At 41.4% G+C, this 22,264-nt stretch overlaps 1 protein-coding gene across 4 annotated transcripts in view; it reads right to left on the bottom strand.

Moving 5' to 3' along the window:
- The window catches only part of LOC128686058 (SRRM2 protein homolog rsr-2), a 350,784-nt gene that overhangs the window by 68,580 nt on the left and 259,940 nt on the right, over positions 1-22,264 (bottom strand). For all 4 annotated transcript variants that reach the window (XM_070083996.1, XM_070084003.1, XM_070084014.1 and 1 more), the window contains one exon: positions 19,177-19,473. In XM_070083996.1, the coding sequence (XP_069940097.1) occupies positions 19,177-19,473 (297 nt within the window). The remainder of the gene's footprint in view (positions 1-19,176; positions 19,474-22,264) is intronic.

Genomic DNA, 22,264 nt, shown 5'->3' with positions numbered 1-22,264 from the left:
CCATTCTTTCATAAGGAGGCCTACCAGCCTTTTCCCGAGAGATTTGACGGCGCTAGAATTTATGCGTACTAGTACGTCAAAAACCCCTGCGCGTAAGACGTACTAGTACGGCCAAAACCCTCAAAGGGTTAAAAACCATTTGTCTCCATTCACTTCTATCAAACACGCTCACGCATGCCTGCTGGAAGTCCAAGCCCCTCGCACACAAAACCTCCTTTACCCCCTCCCTCCAACCTTTCCTAGGCCGACTCCTACCCCGCCTTCCTTCCACTACAGACTGATACACTCTTGAAGTTATTCTGTTTCACTCCATTCTCTCCACATGTCCGAACCACCTCAACCACCTTTCCTCAGCCCTCTGGACAACAGTTTTGGTAATCCCGCACCTCCTCCTAACTTCCAAACTACGAATTCTCTGCATTATATTCACACCACACATTGCTCTCAGACATGACATCTCCACTGCCTCCAGCCTTCTCCTCGCTGCAACATTCATCACCCATGCTTCACACCCATATAAGAGCGTTGGTAAAACTATACTCTCATACATTCCCCTCTTTGCCTCCAAGGACAAAGTTCTTTGTCTCCACAGACTAAGTGCACCAGTCACCCTTTTCCCCTCATCAATTCTATGATTCACCTCATCTTTCATAGACCCATCTGCTGACACGTCCACTCCCAAATATCTGAATACATTCACCTCCTCCATACTCTCTCCCTCCAATCTGATATCCAGTCTTTCATCACCTAATCTTTTTGTTATCCTCATAACCTTACTCTTTCCTGTATTCACTTTCAATTTTCTTCTTTTGCACACCCTACCAAATTCATCCACCAATCTCTGCAACTTCTCTTCAGAATCTCCCAAGAGCACAGTGTCATCAGCAAAGAGCAACTGTGACAACTCCCACTTTATGTGTGATTCTTTATCTTTTAACTCCACGCCTCTTGCCAAGACCCTCACATTTACTTCTCTTACAACCCCATCTATAAATATATTAAACAACCACGGTGACATCACACATCCTTGTCTAAGGCCTACTTTTACTGGGAAATAATTTCCCTCTTTCCTACATACTCTAACTTGAGCCTCACTATCCTCGTAAAAACTCTTCACTGCTTTCAGTAACCTACCTCCTACACCATACACCTGCAACATCTGCCACATTGTCCCCCTATCCACCCTGTCATACGCCTTTTCCAAATCCATAAATGCCACAAAGACCTCTTTAGCCTTATCTAAATACTGTTCACTTATATATTTCACTGTAAACACCTGGTCCACACACCCCCTACCTTTCCTAAAGCCTCCTTGTTCATCTGCTATCCTATTCTCCGTCTTACTCTTAATTCTTTCAATAATAACTCTACCATACACTTTGCCAGGTATACTCAACAGACTTATTCCCCTATAATTTTTGCACTCTCTTTTGTCCCCTTTGCCTTTATACAAAGGAACTATGCATGCTCTCTGCCAATCCCTAGGTACCTTACCCTCTTCCATACATTTATTAAATAATTGCACAAACCACTCCAAAACTATATCCCCACCTGCTTTTAACATTTCTATCTTTATCCCATCAATCCCGGCTGCCTTACCCCCTTTCATTTTACCTACTGCCTCACGAACTTTCCCCACACTCACAACTGGCTCTTCCTCATTCTTACAAGATGTTGTTCCTCCTTGCCCTATACACGAAATCACAGCTTCCCTGTCTTATTCAACATTTAATATTTCCTCAAAATATTCCATATTTTGAGGAATAAAATAAATATTTACATCAATGATGCTTCCAAAAGTTGAAACAATATATACTGTTTCAACCTTTGGAACAATGCTCTTCTCCAGACTGAGGGACTGACCACCTCAAAACTTTAAAGGTGATGGACTGATTACATCGTCTTCAAGTCTCTTCTGCTTCTATCAACTTTTCTGTACTCGACTGAAGAAGCCTACCGTGTAGGCGAAACGTTTCGAAATAAAGATACCTAACTGTTGCATATGTGTCTTACCTAACATTCTATTTTCTTACTAGTTCTTGTTCTTGTTTATTTCCTCTTATCTCCATGGGGAAGTGGAACAGAATTCTTCCACCGTAAGCTATGCGTGTTGTAAGAGGTGACTAAAATGCTAGGAGATAGGGGCTAGTAACCCCTTCTCCTGTATAAATTACTAAATTTAAAAAGAGAAACTTTCGTTTTTCTTTTTGGGCCATCCTGCCTCAGTGGGGTACAGCCGGTTTGTTGAAAAAAAAAATTCTGTTGAGTATACCTGGTAAAGTGTATGGTAGAGTTATTATTGAAAGAATTAAGAGTAAGACGGAGAGTAGGATAGCAGATGAGCAAGGAGGCTTTAGGAAAGGTAGGGGGTGTGTAGACCAAGTGTTTACAGTGAAACATATAGGTGAACAGTATTTAGATAAAGGTGAAGAGGTTTTTGTGGCATTTATGGATTTGGAAAAGGCATATGACAGGGTGGATTGGGGGGCAATGTGGCAGGTGTATGGTATAGGAGGTAGGTTACTAAAATCAGTGAAGAGTTTTTACGAGGATAGTGAGGCTCAGATTAGAGTATGTAGAAGACGGGGAGATTATTCCCCAGTAAAAGTAGGCCTTAGACAAGGATGTGTGATGTCACCGTGGTTGTTCAATATATTCATAGAAGGGGGTTATAAGAGAAGTGAATGCGAGGGTCTTGGCAAGAGGTGTGGAGTTAAAAGATAAAGAATCAAATGCAAAGTGGGAGTTGTCACAGTTGCTCTTTGCTGATGACACTGTGCTTTTGGGAGATTCTGAAGAAAAGTTGCAGAGGCTGGTGGATGAATTTGGTAGGGTATGTAAAAGAAGAAAATTAAAAGTGAATATAGGAAAGAGTGAGGTTATGAGGATAACAAAAAGATTAGGTTACGAAAGATTGGATATCAGATTGGAGGGAGGGAGCATGGAGGAGGTGAATGTATTCAGATACAGGTACCATCCGACTTATGACCGAGCTTGGTTCCGACCAACAGGTCGTAAGTCGAAATGGATGTAAGTCGAACCTTACTACTGAATATCAACATCACACTTCTGTAATGACTTTGTTTTATTGTTTTATTTTGGTATTTCATTTTTACTTTACTTTTTATGCTGTTAGTACTGTATTTTATATTGTAAGGTTTAGGATAAACACTGCGTAGAACACAAACAGTTGTTTATTTCCCAGAAATTTGCCATAAAAAACACAGTCATAAGTCGAGCGGTCATGTGTCGAGCAGGTCGTAAGTCGGATGGTAGGTGTATTTAGGAGTGGACGTATCAGCAGGTGGGTCTATGAAGGATGAGGTGAATCACAGAATTGATGAGGGGAAAAGGATAAGTGGTGCACTTAGGAGTCTGTGGAGATAAAGAACTTTGTCCATGGAAGCAAAGAGGGGAATGTATGAGAGTAGTTGTACCAACACTCTTGCATGGGTGTGAAGCATGGGTGATAAATGTTGCAATGAGGAGAAAGCTGGAGGAAGAGGAGATGTCATGTCTGAGGGCAATGCGTGGTGTGAATATAATGCAGAGAATTCGTAGTTTGAAAATTAGAAGGTGTGGGATTAGCAAAACTATTATCCAGAGGGCTGAGGAGGGGTTGTTGAGGTGGTTTGGACATGTGGAGAGAATGGAACAACACAGAATGACTTTGAGAGTGAATAAATCTATAGTGGAGGGGAGGCGGGGTAGGGGTCGGCCTAGGAAGTGTTGGAGGGGGTAAAGGAAGTTTTGTGTGCGAGGGGCTTGGACTTCCAACAAGCATGCGTGAGCGTATTTGATAGGAGTGAATGGAGACAAATGATTTTTGATATTGATGTGCTGTTGGAGTGTGAGCAAGGTAACATTTATGAAGGGATTCAGGGAAACCAGCAGGCTGGACTTGAGTCCTGGAGATAGGAAGTACAGTGTCTACACTCTGAAGGAGGGGTATTTATGCTGCAGTTTTATAACTGTAATGTAAAGCACTGCTCTGGCAAGACAGTAATGGAGTGAATGATGATGAAAGTTTTTTCTTTTTTGGGCCACCCTACCTTGGTGGGAATCGGCCAATGTGTTAATAACAAAATAAAAAAATTGATGCAAAAAACCAAGCTGCCTGTAAGATAAATTTAACAGAGTAGTTACACTGGCCCATCCTGTTTCATTTGTCACTACACTATGCAGTTTACTTATGTAGAAAAATCTGGATAACAAGATGTCAATGACCCTAACATCCACACAAATAACACGGGTGTTCTGAAGTTTCCAAACTTCAGAACACCTGTGACTTAACCTGATTCTTTTTCCCCCATCTCCTTCTTTCCCTTTCCTCTTTCTCCTTTGGGTTTTCTCTCTTTCTTCTGACTTGGGTGTTTGGTCCATTATTATTTTTTCCCTCCTCTGTGTTCTTGTTCCTACCCTTTGTGGGCCCCAAGCACCCTTGCAGTGCTCCTCTTTCTTAGTCTTTGACTGACTCCACTACTATTACTACTATCTCTACCACTACCTCTCTTCTTCCTTTCGTACTACCTCTCTTGTCCCATCCGTGTCTGCTGGCCTATATATACTCCCTCCTCTCCTTTTTGTTAGTGTTACTTTGTATATGGTCCAAGTCGGACCGAAATGTTGTTGTAAGCTCCTCTCTCCTATGTGCGGGCTATTTGTGTCTTGTTCCAGTCACAGTATTGTGCCTTTTTGTTATTTACCCTAACATCTCTATTTTAATATGGCCTTGTCTTCCAAAAACAACTCTCCCAAAAATACACATCAATAAGATACATTAAGATACAGTGGTATCCTGACTTTCGACCATAATTCATTCCAGCAGGGTGTATAGTTTCATTACCAAAAGAATTTGTTCCCATAAAGAATAAGGTAAATTAGATTAGTCAATTTCAGACCCCCAAAAATACACGTACAAAGGCACTTACAATAATACACCAACATAATTATTCGAGTGAGTGAGTGAGTGAGTGAGTGAGGTGAAAGTGTTGAATGATGATGAAAGTATTTTCTTTTTGGGGATTTTCTTTCTTTTTGGGTCACTCTGCCTCAGTGGGAGACGGCCGACTTGTTAAAAAAAAAAAAAATTATTCGAGTTGGGAGCTATACGAAGCTCAGGGTAGCACTGTACTTAGTTTACTAGTTTTGTTTTATTGTCAAGTTGTAACAAGTACACTACGAAATGGTTAATAACAGTTGCATTTTTCAGAATGTTCTATACACTGAGGGGTAATTTTTTAAATATTAAATGTGTACTAAGAAGATTGGGTTACCCAATCCTGTAGAGCCTGTAATTTTAAATCTTCTGATTTTCTGTGGATTAACCCTTTCAGGGTCGACACGCCCTCTCAGAGACTTGTTCTCAGAGTCAGCCAAATTTAAAAAAAAAAAAAAAAATTTCTTATGAAAAGATAAGAGAATCTTTTCCCAATTATAATGACACCAAAAGTATGAAATTTGATGGAAAACTTATGAAATTATGCTCTCGTGAAGTTAGCGGTCTCGACAATGCTTACGCATCGGCGATTTTGCCCACTTTGAGCCCTATTTTCAGCCAATTCCAGTATACTTGTCGACAAAAATCATAACTATTTTGCTAGAACTCCATTTTTTCTATTGAATGAGTACAAGAAACCACCCATTTACCAATTTCAACTATGCAATACAGTGATCAGAATTTAGCAATTTTGCCAATTTCACACAAATTTCAAAAGATGCCAATCTCCGAATAGGGTCCAGAATAATCAAGAAGGACATTCCTGGCACTAAAATAACATTTCTTCTGCTCATTAGTCACATCCCCATGCCCCTCTTACATTCTTTTGCTTTCCACTTTGAATTTTTGTTCTCACAAAAAAATAGAAGATTTACTGTTATGCAAACTACTGCATTGGTGTAGAAATGGTATAAATAATATCAGTGCACTTGTGAAAGAATATTAGACTCACCAGTTGACATGTATTGGACGCATAGCATGATTTGTTTACTTTTGAACTTTGGTAAAAATCGAACATTTCTGCTACTTTGAGCTCAATTTCAAGATACTTTTCTTTGTAAAACCAGTCAAAATCATTTCAATTTCTGTAATATGTCTTCCATTCTATAAAATGAGACCAGGAAAACTAGAATACAACAATAAATACCATACGAAAATACAGTGCAAATTCGCTGTTTTAATCCAAAAACACGGTCATAGTTTTTTTTTCTCACTACGCACTGTGTGCTGCAGGATTTTTTTATACCATGCACACTGACCACATAGACCAATTCTTTCATATGTAGGCCTACCAGCTTTCTCTCACTAGATTTGAGGGCGCTAGAATTTAGGCGTACTAGTACGTCAAAAACCCTGGCTCGTAAGCCGTATTAGTACGGCCGAAACCCTGAAAGGGTTAAACATGTGCTTACAAATGAAAGGTCCTCGTTATGATTTTTTTTTCTAATCATTGTACTCTTCTTACAGAAGGAATATACTTTGTTATTTTATAGCAATATTCAATAACTTACTATTAATTTCTTAGTACATGTTTATAAAAGAACATAAGAACATAAGAAAGAAGGAACAATTCAAAAGGCCTACTGGCCCATGCGAGGCAGGTCCAATTCCCCTACTGGCTTAAGCTCACTGACCTAGTGACCTTAAGCTCACTCACCGTCTGACCTCACTGACCTAGTGAGATCAGACATGTCACTTAAAGTAGGAGCACAGCATCCGACCTAGTAGCACAAGCTAGTTATGTCCAACTTACACCCACCCACATCCACTCATGTATTTATCCAACCTATTTTTAAAACTACACAATGTCTTAGCTTCTATGACAGTACTTGGGAGTTTGTTCCACTCATCCACAACTCTATTACCAAACCAGTGCTTTCCTATATCCTTCCTGAATCTGAATTTTTTCCAATTTAAAACCATTGCTGCGAGTCCTGTCTATGTTAGATATTTTTAGCATGCTATTTACATCCCCTTTATTAATTCCCGTTTTCCATTTATACACCTCAATCATTTTTTTTTTTTTCAACAAGTCGGCCGTCTCCCACCGAGGCAGGGTGACCCAAAAAAGAAAGAAAATCCCCAAAAAGAAAATACTTTCATCATCATTCAACACTTTCACCACACTCGCACATTATCACTGTTTTTGCAGAGGTGCTCAGAATACAACAGTCTAGAAGCATACACATATAAAGATACACAACATATCCCTCCAAACTGCCAATATCCCAAACCCCTCCTTTAAAGTGCAGGCATTGTACTTCCCATTTCCAGGACTCAAGTCCGACTATATGAAAATAACCGGTTTCCCTGAATCCCTTCACTAAATATTACCCTGCTCACACTCCAACAGATCGTCACCTCAATCATATCCCCCCTAATTCTATGCCTTTCTAGAGAGTGCAGATTTAGAGCCCTCAGTGTATCCTCATAGGGAAGACTTCTCATACATGGGATCAACTTTGTCATCCTCCTCTGTACGTTTTCCAGTGCATTTATATCCATTCTGTAATACAGTGAGCAGAACTGTGCAGCATAATCTAAATGAGGCCTAACCAAAGATATATAGAGTTGAATAACAACTTGAGGACTTCTATTATTTATACTTCTTGCTATGAAGCCAAGGATTCTATAGTAGTAGTGGCTAGCACACAAAATTTATATAACATCTATGAAGCTTTTGAAGGTTAATTTTCAAAGAAATAAGGAAGGTACTGTACAGTACAACTTATGAAGGTTTCACATTTCAGAAAAAAGTGCATGCCATGAAATTTATATGTCAGTAATGTCTGTAGAAATTGAAACAAAAATACTTTTAAGTTTGTAAGTTACTATCATTAACTTAAAAATAAGTAAAAACAATAGCTTTCATGTAAGCCTACATTTAGTTTGGTGAAAAAACAAATTCAATTCAACCTTATTTAATTACCTTAGAGGTCACTAAAGTTAGTTTGATTGTCTGAACTTATTCCATTCAGTCTAATAAAAAGACGCTGTGATAGAATAACACAGGTTTTAAAGCAAAGATGCACAGCCCTGCCAAAATATTTTCCAAGTAATCTCTCCAGATAATTAGTTCTCTCAAACTAGACACAAATAAATAAACAGTAGCATGGGGGATCACATGATGTGCCACAAAGTAATTTGTCAGGTGAACATCTTGACTTATGCCCAGTTTTTTTTTTTCCAGGCAAGGAAATTTCCATGTTTTTGATAGCACAATAGAAAAAGCATTCAGTAACATTCTAGGTGGTCAAGTTGCACTTTCAGGAGGAATGGAACAAAGGTGTTATCCTATACAGGTACAGTACAGTACTGCACATAGCAGTAACACTGATAGTTGTGGTGCTACCGGTACATATAATATACATCGTGTCTTTGTGAAGAATGTATATAGAACATACATGCAGGTATACAAAATTTATATAAATCAGATTCAATTAAAGATGACTGAGAATTGTGTTACTAGCAGGCATTATAAATATTATTTGGTTTCAAATTATTTCACAAACATCACAGGAAAACAGGGAGCATGTCAACAAATACAGTGGACCCCCGGTTCACGTTATTAATCCGTTCCTGAGAGCTCATCGTAAAGCAAAATTATCGGAAAGCGAATCAATTTTCCCCGTAAGAAATAATGGAAATCAAATTAATCCGTGCAAGACACCCAAAAGTATGGAAAAAAAAAAAACTTTTACCACATGAAATATAAAGTTTAATGCAATAGAATAATTACAATAACAATAATAACAATAGAATAATCACAATAGAATAATTGACACTTACCTTTAATGAAGATCTGGTGATGATTGATGGGATGGGAGGAGGGGAGAGTGTCGAAGTTTTTAATGTTTAGAAGGGGAATCCCCCTCCATTAGGACTTGAGGTAGGAAGTCCTTTTCCGGGATTACTTCCCTTCTTCTTTTAATGCCACTAGGACCAGTTTGAGAGTCACTGGACTTCTGTCGCACAACCTATCTGTCCACAGAGGCCTGTACCTCTCGTTCCTTTATGACTTTCCTAAAGTGGTTCACAACATTGTCAGTGTACAGGTTGCCAACACGGCTTGCAGTAGCTGTGTCAGGGTGATTTTCATCATACTATATATGCCACACTCTGTATGCCACTACGATTCTTTTATCTTTCAAGCCAACCTTTGCTGGCCTTAAATTCACTCACATCACCACTTGTTGCAGGCATTTTTCTAATTAAATCCTCATGCAACTGCCTAGCCTTTTCACAAATGATCGCTTGAGAGATGCTATCTCCTGCTATCTGTTTTTCATTTATCCACACCAATAACAGTCTCTCAACATTTGTAGACAGCCTGTACTATCTGCACAGACAGCCCATGCTGTCTGCCAGCTTAGTTCATATTTCGCGCCACTCAGGTGCTGCCCTCTGTAGCCAGGCCTCTCGGTAGGCACGCCAGCCTGCCGGCCCATGCCTCCGTCTCACTCACACAGCGGCCTAGCAGGAAGACACAAGTACTAGTAGCTCTCTCTCGTGGGATGGCCCTGCCCGGGCCATGGGCACAACACAAGCCTGTGTACCCACCACGACTTAAAAATAAAGTAAGAAGCCTCCGAAGACGTATCATTAACCACCCGCTACCAGAACACCAAACAAATTCCTTTTTAGTATATTGGTACCAGCGGTGGTCGCAGCAGTTGTGTTTGCCCAAAGCGAGGAAGGAAGAGGGATAAAGTCATCTTCACTTCATCATCCCATGCAAGAAGCATCCGTCTCTCAACGAGTTATCCTGATGTCGTGTCTGCACGTTTGAGCATCCAGACACAGGTACAAGCAGGATCCAGGCCGAAATTTGCCGAAATTCTCCGAGAATTTTAAGTGGCGTCACAGTGACCCCACGCTACAGTGTCCCACGCTGTTTCTCAAGTCACGTGTTCAGCGTCACTTGTATGTTGCTGTTGTTGTTGTTCAGCTCAGCACAGCCGTTTCAGCAAGCCAGAGGTGATTTTTGTGGTGATTTCTGTGTCCAGTGTGAGTTCTCTACATATTTGTGGGTGAGGGAGGAGAGGAGAGGAAGTGGTTGTTCCTCACCTTGCCCATGCTCGCCCTACTCACGCTCACCCGTCTACCATACATCACTCACCACTGCCCACTCCCTCTGCTGTGTTTTCTGCTGTTTTCCATGTGAATTCATTGCCAGAGCTGTGTATCCGAGTGCCCGAGGCCACTCGAAGCTACGTGGACCAGCATGCCACGTAGATCACGACACCACATGGATCACAACGCCACGTGGGTGTGGGCGATGTCACGATGGATCTACCAGCCACGTGAGTTACCAGATGTCCCAGGCCTCATGCTGTGGTCTGCTGCCCGCATCACATCGACGTCACCCACGATGCTGCCCGACTTCATGACGTCACGATGTCTGCTGACGTCACCTCACGATGTCTGCCTGACGTCACCTCGAGATGTCTGCTGACGTCACAGTGCTGCTGACGTCATCACGCCTGACATCACATTATCTCACATCGAGTGTTTCTAGTAATTATTTTAATATTGTCGAGAAGATTGAGAGAAAATATATGTCGTGTGTTAATTAATTCCTCTCAGTCAGTGTTCTCACATTTTAGTATATGTCTTAGTGTCAGTTTTGTGCACAGAAAAGCATCATTTGCTAGTTTAAGCCATGTTGTACCGCGGTGTGTGTAAAGTTTCCGTGTGCCCAGTGAGGTCTGAGCCAGACCTGAGTAGCACCACTGTGTTAAGTCACCCGTGTGACCAGTGTGTTTGACAGCTGATTACTCAGCCCTGAGCGTATGAGCCCTCTTGTACAGAAAGCTTTTATGCTCGTCGCTCGTGATGTTCTGCAGAATCGTACCTGCTACGATTCCCATCGAGATTTGTTTCACTTCACCTCCAGACCGTCAGAGAAACAAGTCTGGGGATGCTTAGACTAACCTCTGCCATAACTCCAACAGTGGCGAGATGATACTCGCCAAGCCGCAGTTAGGCCTGTCGGCAGGCGCTGTGTCAGCCTCGTGTCACAAGCTTCAGTGAGCAGCCTGCACAAAGAAGATGTCACTTTGACTGCTAGCTCTGTCACTGCAGTCTGGGGCATGATGTTACGACTCCCAGATGTTTCGCCCAGTCGTCTCTGCCACGACTCGCTCCACAACTCACTCCACGCTTGCCGGCAGCCCAGCAACAGTACCAGTCGAGAAGTGTCCTCCTGAGTCGCTTGCCAGAAGTCCTGCCCAGTTGCCTAGTTTTGTCGACACCTCACTCGAGGGCACCAGCATGTCGTGCCCCAGGTTGAGTGAAAACCTGCAGCGACTCCTACGATGACTGCTTCACCGTTCCAGAGGAGACCGTAACCTGTTACGTCACAGATCAGCCGCAGCGATGTCTCCCGTGTTGCAGTATGTCCAGACGCAGGAAGGCGTGCAGTGATGCCCTTTGACGCTCATTGCCTCTGACCACGATGTTTAGCACACCCCACATGTTTTTTTCTTCCCTCCCTGTAGGAAGTTTTTTTTTCCATGTCCATATGTATATATATGTTTTTATTTTGTGTTCTGTGCCCTGTTCCTACGAGAGAGAGACCGAGTTTCTTTTACCACCAGTATTGTCGTGTCGGGACGACGCGCGGTAGGTGGCCGAGCGTATGTAGGCAGCCTGTACTGTCTGCACAGACAGCCCATGCTGTCTGCCAGCTTAGTTCATATTTCGCGCCACTCAGGTGCTGCCCTCTGTAGCCAGGCCTCTCAGTAGGCACGCCAGCCTGCCGGCCCATGCCTCCGTCTCACTCACACAGCAGCCTAGCAGGAAGACACAAGTACTAGTAGCTCTCTCTTGTGGGATGGCCCTGCCCGGGCCATGGGCACAACACAAGCCTGTGTACCCACCACGACTTAACAATAAAGTAAGAAGCCTCCGAAGACGTATTATTAACCACCCGCTACCAGAACACCAAACAAATTCCTTTTTATACATTTTCTAACACTTGCGATTGCTGTTTTGTAATCACAGTTGCACCTTTTGCAAGAACAGCTTCCTTGATTGCCGTTTCCCTGCTCACTATAGTAGAGATGGTTGATTGGGATTTACTATACAACTTGGCCAGGTCCGACACACGCACTCCACTTTCATACTTTGCAATTACTATCTCTTTCTTCATTTCAATAGTCATTAGCACCCTTGGTCTCGATGGGTTGGCACTAGAAGCTTTCATGGGGCCCATGGTGACTTATTTTGCAGAAACAAGCACCAAAAACAGTGATAATATGGAATGTACCAAATGTATCCTTAGATGCGCGCACACTGGCTGGCTTGTAAACACTGGCACACATGGGGCAGTTCAGGCCACACGTGGACACTTCTCGTATGAATCATATCGCATACCGGGTTTTGTAACTGGAACCAAGGCAAATTTTTTGCGATATAATGCTTCGGATACTGGATTTATCGGATACCGATGACTTCGCGAACCGGGGGTCCACTGCAGTATTAATAATACGTATATAGTATATGCATATTGTCATTACTGTACTGTACTTTAAAACCTGTTAAAAAATAATAAAATGTCATGTTTATCTATGTATAATGTGACATAATACAGCGGACCCCCGACATATGATGTCCCCAACCTACGTTAAAACCGACCTAAGATGCGTTTCAGCGTAAAAATTTGACCCCGACATACATTGAAAAACTCAACCTACAGCATTTGTTCGGTACGCGTCCATGTGTCTGTGTGGCCTAAGCACGCCTCAGCTGGCCTGCCTTCAGTTACTGTCCCATTGTTTACAAGCCAGAGCGGTCGCTCCCACGCATAGATTCAGAACATTTTCTATTTTTTGAAGTTTTTTAAGTGCTTCTAACTGCTAAATAAGCCACCATGGGCCCAAAGAAAGCTTCTAGTGCCAACCCTGTGATAAAAAGTGTGAAAATTACTATTGAAATGAAGGAGGAGATAGTGAATAAGTACGAAAGTGGAGTGCGAGCCTCTGAGCTGGCCAGGTTGTACAACAAACCCCAATCAACCATCTCTACTATCCTGGCCAACAAACAGGCAATCAAGGAAGCTGTTGTTGCAAAAGGTGCAAGTATCTTTATGAAACACAGATCGCAAGTGCTCAAAAATGTTGAGAGACCGTTACTGGTGTGGATAAACTAAAAACAGATATCAGGAGATAGCATCTCTCAAGCAATCATATGTGAAAAGGCAAGGCAGTTGCATGATGATTTAATTAAAAAAATGCCTGCAACTAGTGGTGATGTGAGTGAATTTAAGGCCAGAAAAGGTTGGTTTGAGAAATTTAAGAATCACAGTGGCATACATAGTGTGATAAGGCATGGTGAGGCTGCCAGTTCGGACCAAAATGCAGCTGAAAAATATATGAAGGAATTCAAGGAGTACAAAGACAGTGAAGAATTGAAATCTGAACAAGTGTTTAATTGTGACGAAACAGGCCCGTTTTGGAAGAAAATGTCAAACAGGACCTACGTTACTCAGGAGGAAAAGGCACTCCCAGGACATAAGCCTATGAAAGACAGGCTTACTCTTTTGCTGTGTGGTAGTGCTAGTGGTGATTGCAAAGTGAAGCCTTTATTGGTGTATCACTCTGAAACTCCCAGAGTGTTCAGAAAAACACTGTCCTAAAGGCTAATTTGTGTGTGCTGTGGAGGGCAAACAGTAAGGCATGGGTCACTAGGGACTTTTTCTATGACTGGTTTCACCATGTGTTTGCCCCCACTGTGAAAAATTACCTAATGGAAAAGAACTTGAACCTTAAGTGCCTCCTGGTTTTAGACAATGCTCCTGGCCATCCTTCAGACTTGGCAGAGTGACTTTCTGGGGACATGAGCTTCATCAAGGTCAAATTTTTGCCTCCTAATACCACTCCTCTCCTCCAGCCCATGGACCAGCAGGTCATTTCCAATTTCAAAAAACTCTACACAAAAGCTATGTTTCAAAAGTGCTTTGAAGTGACCTCAGACACTCGATTGGCCCTAAGAAAAGCTTTTTGACCTAAGAAAAGCTTTTGACACAGTAGACCACGACATCCTACTCCACAAACTTGATCATTACGGTATAAGAGGCCATGCGCTTGCTTATTTCAAAACTTACATTACTAATAGGTATCAGTATGTCACCATTAAAGACACAGCATCAGCAACATGGCCACTTGATACTGGAGTTCCGCAGGGAAGTGTCCTTGGTCCCCTGCTCTTCCTCATATACATCAATGACCTTCCAAACGTATCCCAACACCTGAAACCCATTCTCTTTGCTGACGACACGACTTATGTCATCTCTCACCCTAAACTTGCCACCCTCAACACCATTGTGAATGAGGAGCTGATCAAAATATCGACTTGGATGACAGCCAATAAACTTACGCTTAACACTGACAAAACCTACTATATTATGTTTGGTAGCAGAGTAGGAGATGCACAAATTAACATTAAGATTGACAACACTCTAATTACCAGAAATAATGGGGGCAAATTCCTAGGCTTATACCTTGACAACAACCTGAATTTCAGCACCCATATCCAGCATATAACCAAAAAAGTATCCAAAACGGTTGGGATCCTCTCCAAGATACGATACTACGTGCCGCAAAATGCCCTTCTCACACTATACCACTCACTTATTTATCCATACCTCACCTATGCTATTTGTGCTTGGGGATCAACTGCAGCAACACACCTAAAGCCAATAATAACCCAACAAAAAGCTGCAGTAAGAATAATCACTAAATCCCATCCCTGGCAACACACCCCCCCACTCTTCATAGACCTAAACTTACTCCCTGTTCAGTACATCCACACTTACTACTGTGCGATCTACATCTACAGGGCCTTAAACTCTAATATCAACCTTGACCTAAAATGCTTTCTTGATAGTTGTGACAGAACCCACAGGCATAACACCAGACACAAACTTCTCTACGACATTCCCCGTGTCCGACTAAACCTTTACAAAAATTCAATGTATGTCAAAGGCCCTAAAATCTGAAATACCCTACCTGAGAACTCTAGAACTGCAGACACATTCATCACCTTCAAAACTACCATTAGAAAACAAATTATCTCCCTGATACACCCCGTCAACTAACTACACGAATACCACCTGGTGGTTCACACTTACACTCACTCACTCATTTGACCATAAACAGAAATATTAATCTCAATCTTAAAATAATGAATCCTGTGATACTCCAATACTGAAACTATGTACTGTGCCAAAACAAAAGCATTCACATTGCTAAACTCACAAACTAGTATTTAGTCACTTAGCCATAATACCAACTTACCTCATAATTTGTAATATTTTACAATTAAGAATAAAACTAAGTCTGCCCGAAATGCCTAGCCATGCTAAGCGTTCTAGTGGTACACTCTGTAATCACTATTTTAATACATGTAAACCACACAATAACCAAATTTCTGTAAACTCAGCATTGTAATCCTTATAGAGAATAAACTTTGAATTTGAATAAGAGAGTTTTGAAAAGATCACTTTAGTATCCTCAGTTGTGTAAACCTTATAGGTAAGTCTTGGGAGGGAGTGACTAAGAGAACCTTGAACTCTGCTTGGAGGAAATAGTGGCCACAATGTGTATAAGTATACAAGATATGATGTAGGGCAAAATGACAGTAGTTTATTGGATTATGTATTGGTAGATAAAAGACTGTTGAGTAGACTTCAGGATGTATATGTTTATAGAGGGGCCACAGATATATCAGATCACTTTCTAGTTGTAGCTACACTGAGAGTAAAAGGTAGATGGGAAACAAGGAGAATAGAAGCATCAGGGAAGAGAGAGGTGAAGGTTTATAAACTAAAAGAGGAGGCAGTTAGGGTAAGATATAAACAGCTATTGGAGGATAGATGGGCTAATGAGAGCATAGGCAATGGGGTCGAAGAGGTATGGGGTAGGTTTAAAAATGTAGTGTTGGAGTGTTCAGCAGAAGTTTGTGGTTACAGGAAGGTGGGTGCGGGAGGGAAGAGGAGCGATTGGTGGAATGATGATGTAAAGAGAGTAGTAAGGGAGAAAAAGTTAGCATATGAGAAGTTTTTACAAAGTAGAAGTGATGCAAGGAGAAAAAAGAGAGAGGTTAAGAGAGTGGTGAAGCAATGTAAAAAGAGAGCAAATGAGAGAGTGGGTGAGATGTTATCAACAAATTTTGTTGAAAATAAGAAAAAGTTTTGCAGTGAGATTAACAAGTTAAGGAAGCCTAGAGAAAAAATGGATTTGTCAGTTAAAAATAGGAGAGGAGAGTTATTAAATGGAGAGTTAGAGGTATTGGGAAGATGGAGCGAATATTTCGAGGAATTGTTAAACGTTGATGAAGATAGGGAAGCTGTGATTTTGTGTATTGGGCAAGGAGGAATAACATCTTGTAGGAGTGAGGAAGAGCCAGTTGTGAGTGTGGGGGAAGTTCGTGAGGTAGTAGGCAAAATGAAAGGGGGTAAGGCAGCCGGGATTGATGGGATAAAGATAGAAATATTAAAGCAGGTGGGGATATAGTTTTGGAGTGGTTGGTGCAATTATTTAATAAATGTATGGAAGAAGGTAAGGTACCTAGGGATTGGCAGAAAGCATGTATAGTTCCTCTGTATAAAGGCAAAGGGGACAAAAGAGAGTGCAAAAATTATAGGGGAATAAGTCAGTTGAGTATGCCTGGTAAAGTGTATGGTAGAGTTATTATTGAAAGAATTAAGAGTAAGACGGAGAATAGGATAGCAGATGAACAAGGAGGCTTTAGGAAAGGTAGGGGGTGTGTGGACCAGGTGTTTACAGTGAAACACATAAGTGAACAGTATTTAGATAAGGCTAAAGAGGTCTTTGTGGCATTTATGGATTTGGAAAAGGCGTATGACAGGGTGGATAGGGGGGCAATGTGGCAGATGTTGCAGGTGTATGGTGTAGGAGGTAGGTTACTGAAAGCAGTGAAGAGTTTTTACGAGGTTAGTGAGGCTCAAGTTAGAGTATGTAGGAAAGAGGGAAATTATTTCCCAGTAAAAGAAGGCCTTAGACAAGGATGTGTGATGTCACCGTGGTTGTTTAATATATTTATAGATGGGGTTGTAAGAGAAGTAAATGCGAGGGTCTTGGCAAGAGGCGTGGAGTTAAAAGATAAAGAATCACACATAAAGTGGGAGTTGTCACAGTTGCTCTTTGCTGATGACACTGTGCTCTTGGGAGATTCTGAAGAGAAGTTGCAGAGATTGGTGGATGAATTTGGTAGGGTATGCAAAAGAAGAAAACTAAAAGTGAATACAGGAAAGAGTAAGGTTATGAGGATAACAAAAAGATTAGGTGATGAAAGACTGGATATCAGATTGAAGGGAGAGAGTATGGAGGAGGTGAATGTATTCAGATATTTGGGAGTGGACATGTCAGCGGATGGGTCTATGAAAGATGAGGTGAATCATAGAATTGATGAGGAGTCTGTGGAGACAAAGAACTTTGTTCTTGGAGACAAAGAGGGGAATGTATGAGAGTATAGTTTTACCAACGCTCTTATATGGGTGTGAAGCATGGGTGATGAATGTTGCAGTGAGGAGAAGGCTGGAGGCAGTGGAGATGTCATGTCTGAGGGCAATGTGTTGTGTGAATATAATGCAGAGAATTCGTAGTTTGGAAGTTAGGAGGAGGTGCGGGATTACCAAAACTGTTGTCCAGAGGGCTGAGGAAGGGTTGCTGAGGTGGTTCGGACATGTAGAGAGAATGGAGCAAAACAGAATGACTTCAAGAGTGTATCAGTCTGTAGTGGAAGGAAGGCGGGGTAGGGGTCGGCCTAGGAAAGGTTGGAGGGAGGGGGTAAAGGAGGTTTTGTGTGCGAGGGGCTTGGACTTCCAGCAGGCTTGTGTGAGCGTGTTTGATAGGAGTGAATGGAGACAAATGGTTTTTAATACTTGACGTGCTGTTGGAGTGTGAGCAAAGTAACATTTATGAAGGGGTTCAGGGAAACCGGCAGGCCGGACTTGAGTCCTGGAGATGGGAAGTACAGTGCCTGCACTCTGAAGGAGGGGTGTTAATGTTGCAGTTTAAAAACTGTAGTGTAAAGCACCCTTCTGGCAAGACAGTGATGGAGCGAATGATGGTGAAAGTTTTTCTTTTTCGGGCCACCCTGCCTTGGTGGGAATCGGCCAGTGTGATAATAAAAAAAAAAATAAAAAAATGTGTACAAGAGAGGGATTTTGAAGGGGTTGGGGCTAACCCTCAGGAGCCTATGCCAATTGTGGAATCTATTGTAGCATTGGGGAAGTCCTTGAGGTTGGAGGTTAGTGGGGAAGATGTGGAAGAGTTGGTGGAGGAGGACGATGAAGAACTAACCACCGATGAGCTGCAAGAGCATCTGCAACAGCAAGAGGCTGGACCTGAGGAAACTGCTTCAGAGGAGGTGAGAGAAATTGAAGAAGTTGCCTTCTTCAAAGATTAAGGAAATGTGTGAAAAGTGGCTTGAAGTGCAAACCTTTATGGATGAAAACCACCCTGACACAGCTATTGCAAGCTGTGTTGGCAACCTGTACAATGACAACGTTGTGAACAACTTTAGAAAAATCTTAAAGGAACGAGAGGTACAGAGCTCTATTGAAAGATTTTTGATGCAACAGACATCCAGTGACTGTCAAGTTGTTCCCAGTGGCATTAAAAGAAGAAGGGAAGTAACCCCAGAAAAGGATATTCTACCTAAAGTCCTCATGCAAAAAAATAACCCCAGAAAAGGACATTCTACCTAAAGTCCTCATGCAAAAAAATAACCAAAAAAATAACCTACATCATCTCCCCCCCTCCCATCTCACCACTCATTGGCAGATCTTTAATAAAGGTGTCATTTATTGTTCGTTACACAATAATATAGTTATTATGCATGTCTCCTTGTTTATGTGTTTAGGAAAATGTATATTTCATGTGGTAAAAATTTTTTTTCATACCCTGGGGTGTCAGGAATGGATTAATTTGATTTCCATTATTTCTTATGGGGAAAATGAAACACACTACTAATTTTTATGTCTCGTAATTATGTTCAGTTTTGCATTCTTTATAAACCTATATAAAAAAATTTCTACTGCAAGACTGTCAAGTGATATTCCCTTTTTCTCATGAACAGTTTAAAGATAAATGAGCTTTCAGAATATTAATGAAATGCTGTAAGGAAATACTATATGGAAGACCCCTTACCGATCCCTACTCCTCTTCTTTTTCTTCTTCTTATCCTTTTTCTCCTTCTTCGTAGAACGGTCTGGAGAAGGAGATGGGGTGTGAACCCAGCCGTACTTCTTGCCAGTCTCAGCTCCTAACCCCTCTGATGTTGCCTTCTGTTTCTCTGCTGCTGCAGCCCGAGCCAACTCCTCTTTGGCTTTTCTGTTAGGGTCTAGGGATGACCCCTCCACGAAAAACTCAGAAATGCCAAAGGCCTCTTTTAGACGCGAGTTCTTTTCCTGCTGTGCTTCAGCAATTGCATGAGTTTCACGTACACTGAAAAAGAAATAGGCATTGTAAAAACAGTATTATAGTAGAAAAACAGCTGGAATGGGTTCCAAGAGGAAGTGTTTGATTCAACCATTGGAGAATATATAAACAAATATATATATATCAGTACTATGCAATACAATCACAGACAGGCAGTCTTAACAATGCAAGATCTTTCACGCATCTGTGTGCAGTATCAGGAGCTATGCAATGTTGCAAGAGTAGCAACAGTTCCTCTCAGAGGAGAGAAACTGACTGGCATCACCACACTACCTTACTCTGAGAATACTCCTCATTCCACCTGTTGATGCTCTTGCAACATTACATAGCTCCTAATGATGCACAGAGATGTGTGAAAGATTTTGAGCTGAAGATTTCCATTCCCCTTGGCTTGTCTTGCACTAATACTATACGACAAATTGCCTATGGAAGACGAAACACCACAAGCGTAGCTCTACTCCAGTATGGTAATGCAAATATATGTATTCATACACATTCCCTAAATCCTTCAAACAATACATACAACTGAACTGTTCAATAAATCTTCAAATCAGTAATAAACATAAGAATCAAGAAGTGGTAAGTAATTCAGTGAAGGAAGCAACCCACACCTGTGTACTCTCTGTGTGAGGTAGTGGAAGCAACCCACACCTGTGTATCCTCTGTGAGAAGTTGAGTAATCTGTTTTTGCTATTTGTTCCCAACACAAAACTCCATCCCCACTGGCTTCCATTGTTTGCTTCCCCAACTCTGGCTTCATCCAACCCGACCCCTCAGAAACAGCACTCTCCACCACCTGCCATATTTATTACAAAGATATTAGTACGATTGCAAACACTGCTACAAACAACAGGTCCAGGGATAATGGTCCAGGATAACATGACTACAAATACTACCACTAACAATGACTCCAATATCAACATGAGTGTACAAACACTGCCACTAACAATGACTCCCATATCAACATGAGTGTACAAACACTGCCACTAACAATGACTCCAATATCAATATGAGTGTATAAACACTGCCACTAACAATAACTCCAATATCAACATAAGTGTACAAACAATGCCACTAACAATGACTCCAATATCAATATGAGTGTATAAACACTGCCACTAACAATAACTCCAATATCAACACAAGTGTACAAACGATGCCACTAACAATGACTCCAATATCAATATGAGTGTATAAACACTGCCACTAACATAAGTGTACAAACACTGCCACTAACAATGACTCCAATATCAACATAAGTGTACAAACACTGCCACTAACAATGACTCCAATATCAACATAAGTGTACAAACACTACCATTAACAAGGGTCCAGGATCAACATAAGTGTACAAACACTGCCATTAACAAGGATCCAGGATCAACATAAGTGTACAAACACTACCACTAACAAGGATCCAGGATCAACATAAGTGTACAAACACTACCATTAACAAGGATCCAGGATCAACATAAGTGTACAAATACTGCCACTAACAAGGATCCAGGATCAACATAAGTGTACAAACACTACCACTAACAAGGGTCCAGGATCAACATAAGTGTACAAACACTACCATTAACAAGGATCCAGGATCAACATAAGTGTACAAACACTACCATTAACAAGGGTCCAGGATCAACATAAGTGTACAAACACTGCCATTAACAAGGATCCAGGATCAACATAAGTGTACAAACACTACCACTAACAAGGATCCAGGATCAACATAAGTGTACAAACACTGCCACTAACAAGGATCCAGGATCAACATAAGTGTACAAACACTGCCACTAACAAGGATCCAGGATCAACATAAGTGTACAAACACTGCCATTAACAAGGATCCAGGATCAACATAAGTGTACAAACACTACCATTAACAAGGATCCAGGATCAACATAAGTGTACAAACACTACCATTAACAAGGATCCAGGATCAACATAAGTGTACAAACACTACCATTAACAAGGATCCAGGATCAACATAAGTGTACAAACACTACCACTAACAAGGATCCAGGATCAACATAAGTGTACAAACACTGCCATTAACAAGGATCCAGGATCAACATAAGTGTACAAACACTACCATTAACAAGGGTCCAGGATCAACATAAGTGTACAAACACTGCCATTAACAAGGATCCAGGATCAACATAAGTGTACAAACACTGCCATTATCAAGGGTCCAGGATCAACATAAGTGTACAAATACTACCATTAACAAGGGTCCAGGATCAACATAAGTGTACAAACACTGCCACTAACAAGGATCCAGGATCAACATAAGTGTACAAACACTACCATTAACAAGGGTCCAGGATCAACATAAGTGTACAAACACTGCCATTAACAAGGATCCAGGATCAACATAAGTGTACAAACACTGCCATTAACAAGGGTCCAGGATCAACATAAGTGTACAAACACTACCATTAACAAGGGTCCAGGATCAACATAAGTGTACAAACACTACCATTAACAAGGATCCAGGATCAACGTAAGTGTACAAACACTGCCACTAACAAGGGTCCAGGATCAACATAAGTGTACAAACACTGCCATTAACAAGGATCCAGGATCAACATAAGTGTACAAACACTACCATTAACAAGGATCCAGGATCAACATAAGTGTACAAACACTGCCATTAACAAGGATCCAGGATCAACATAAGTGTACAAACACTGCCATTAACAAGGATCCAGGATCAACATAAGTGTACAAACACTACCATTAACAAGGGTCCAGGATCAACATAAGTGTACAAACACTACCATTAACAAGGGTCCAG

Source organism: Cherax quadricarinatus, chromosome 1, assembly GCF_038502225.1.
Source record: "Cherax quadricarinatus isolate ZL_2023a chromosome 1, ASM3850222v1, whole genome shotgun sequence".
Lineage (NCBI taxonomy): Eukaryota > Metazoa > Arthropoda > Malacostraca > Decapoda > Parastacidae > Cherax > Cherax quadricarinatus.
The sequence above is the reverse complement of the archived record's forward strand: the minus strand, read 5'-3'. Positions and strand labels throughout refer to the sequence as shown.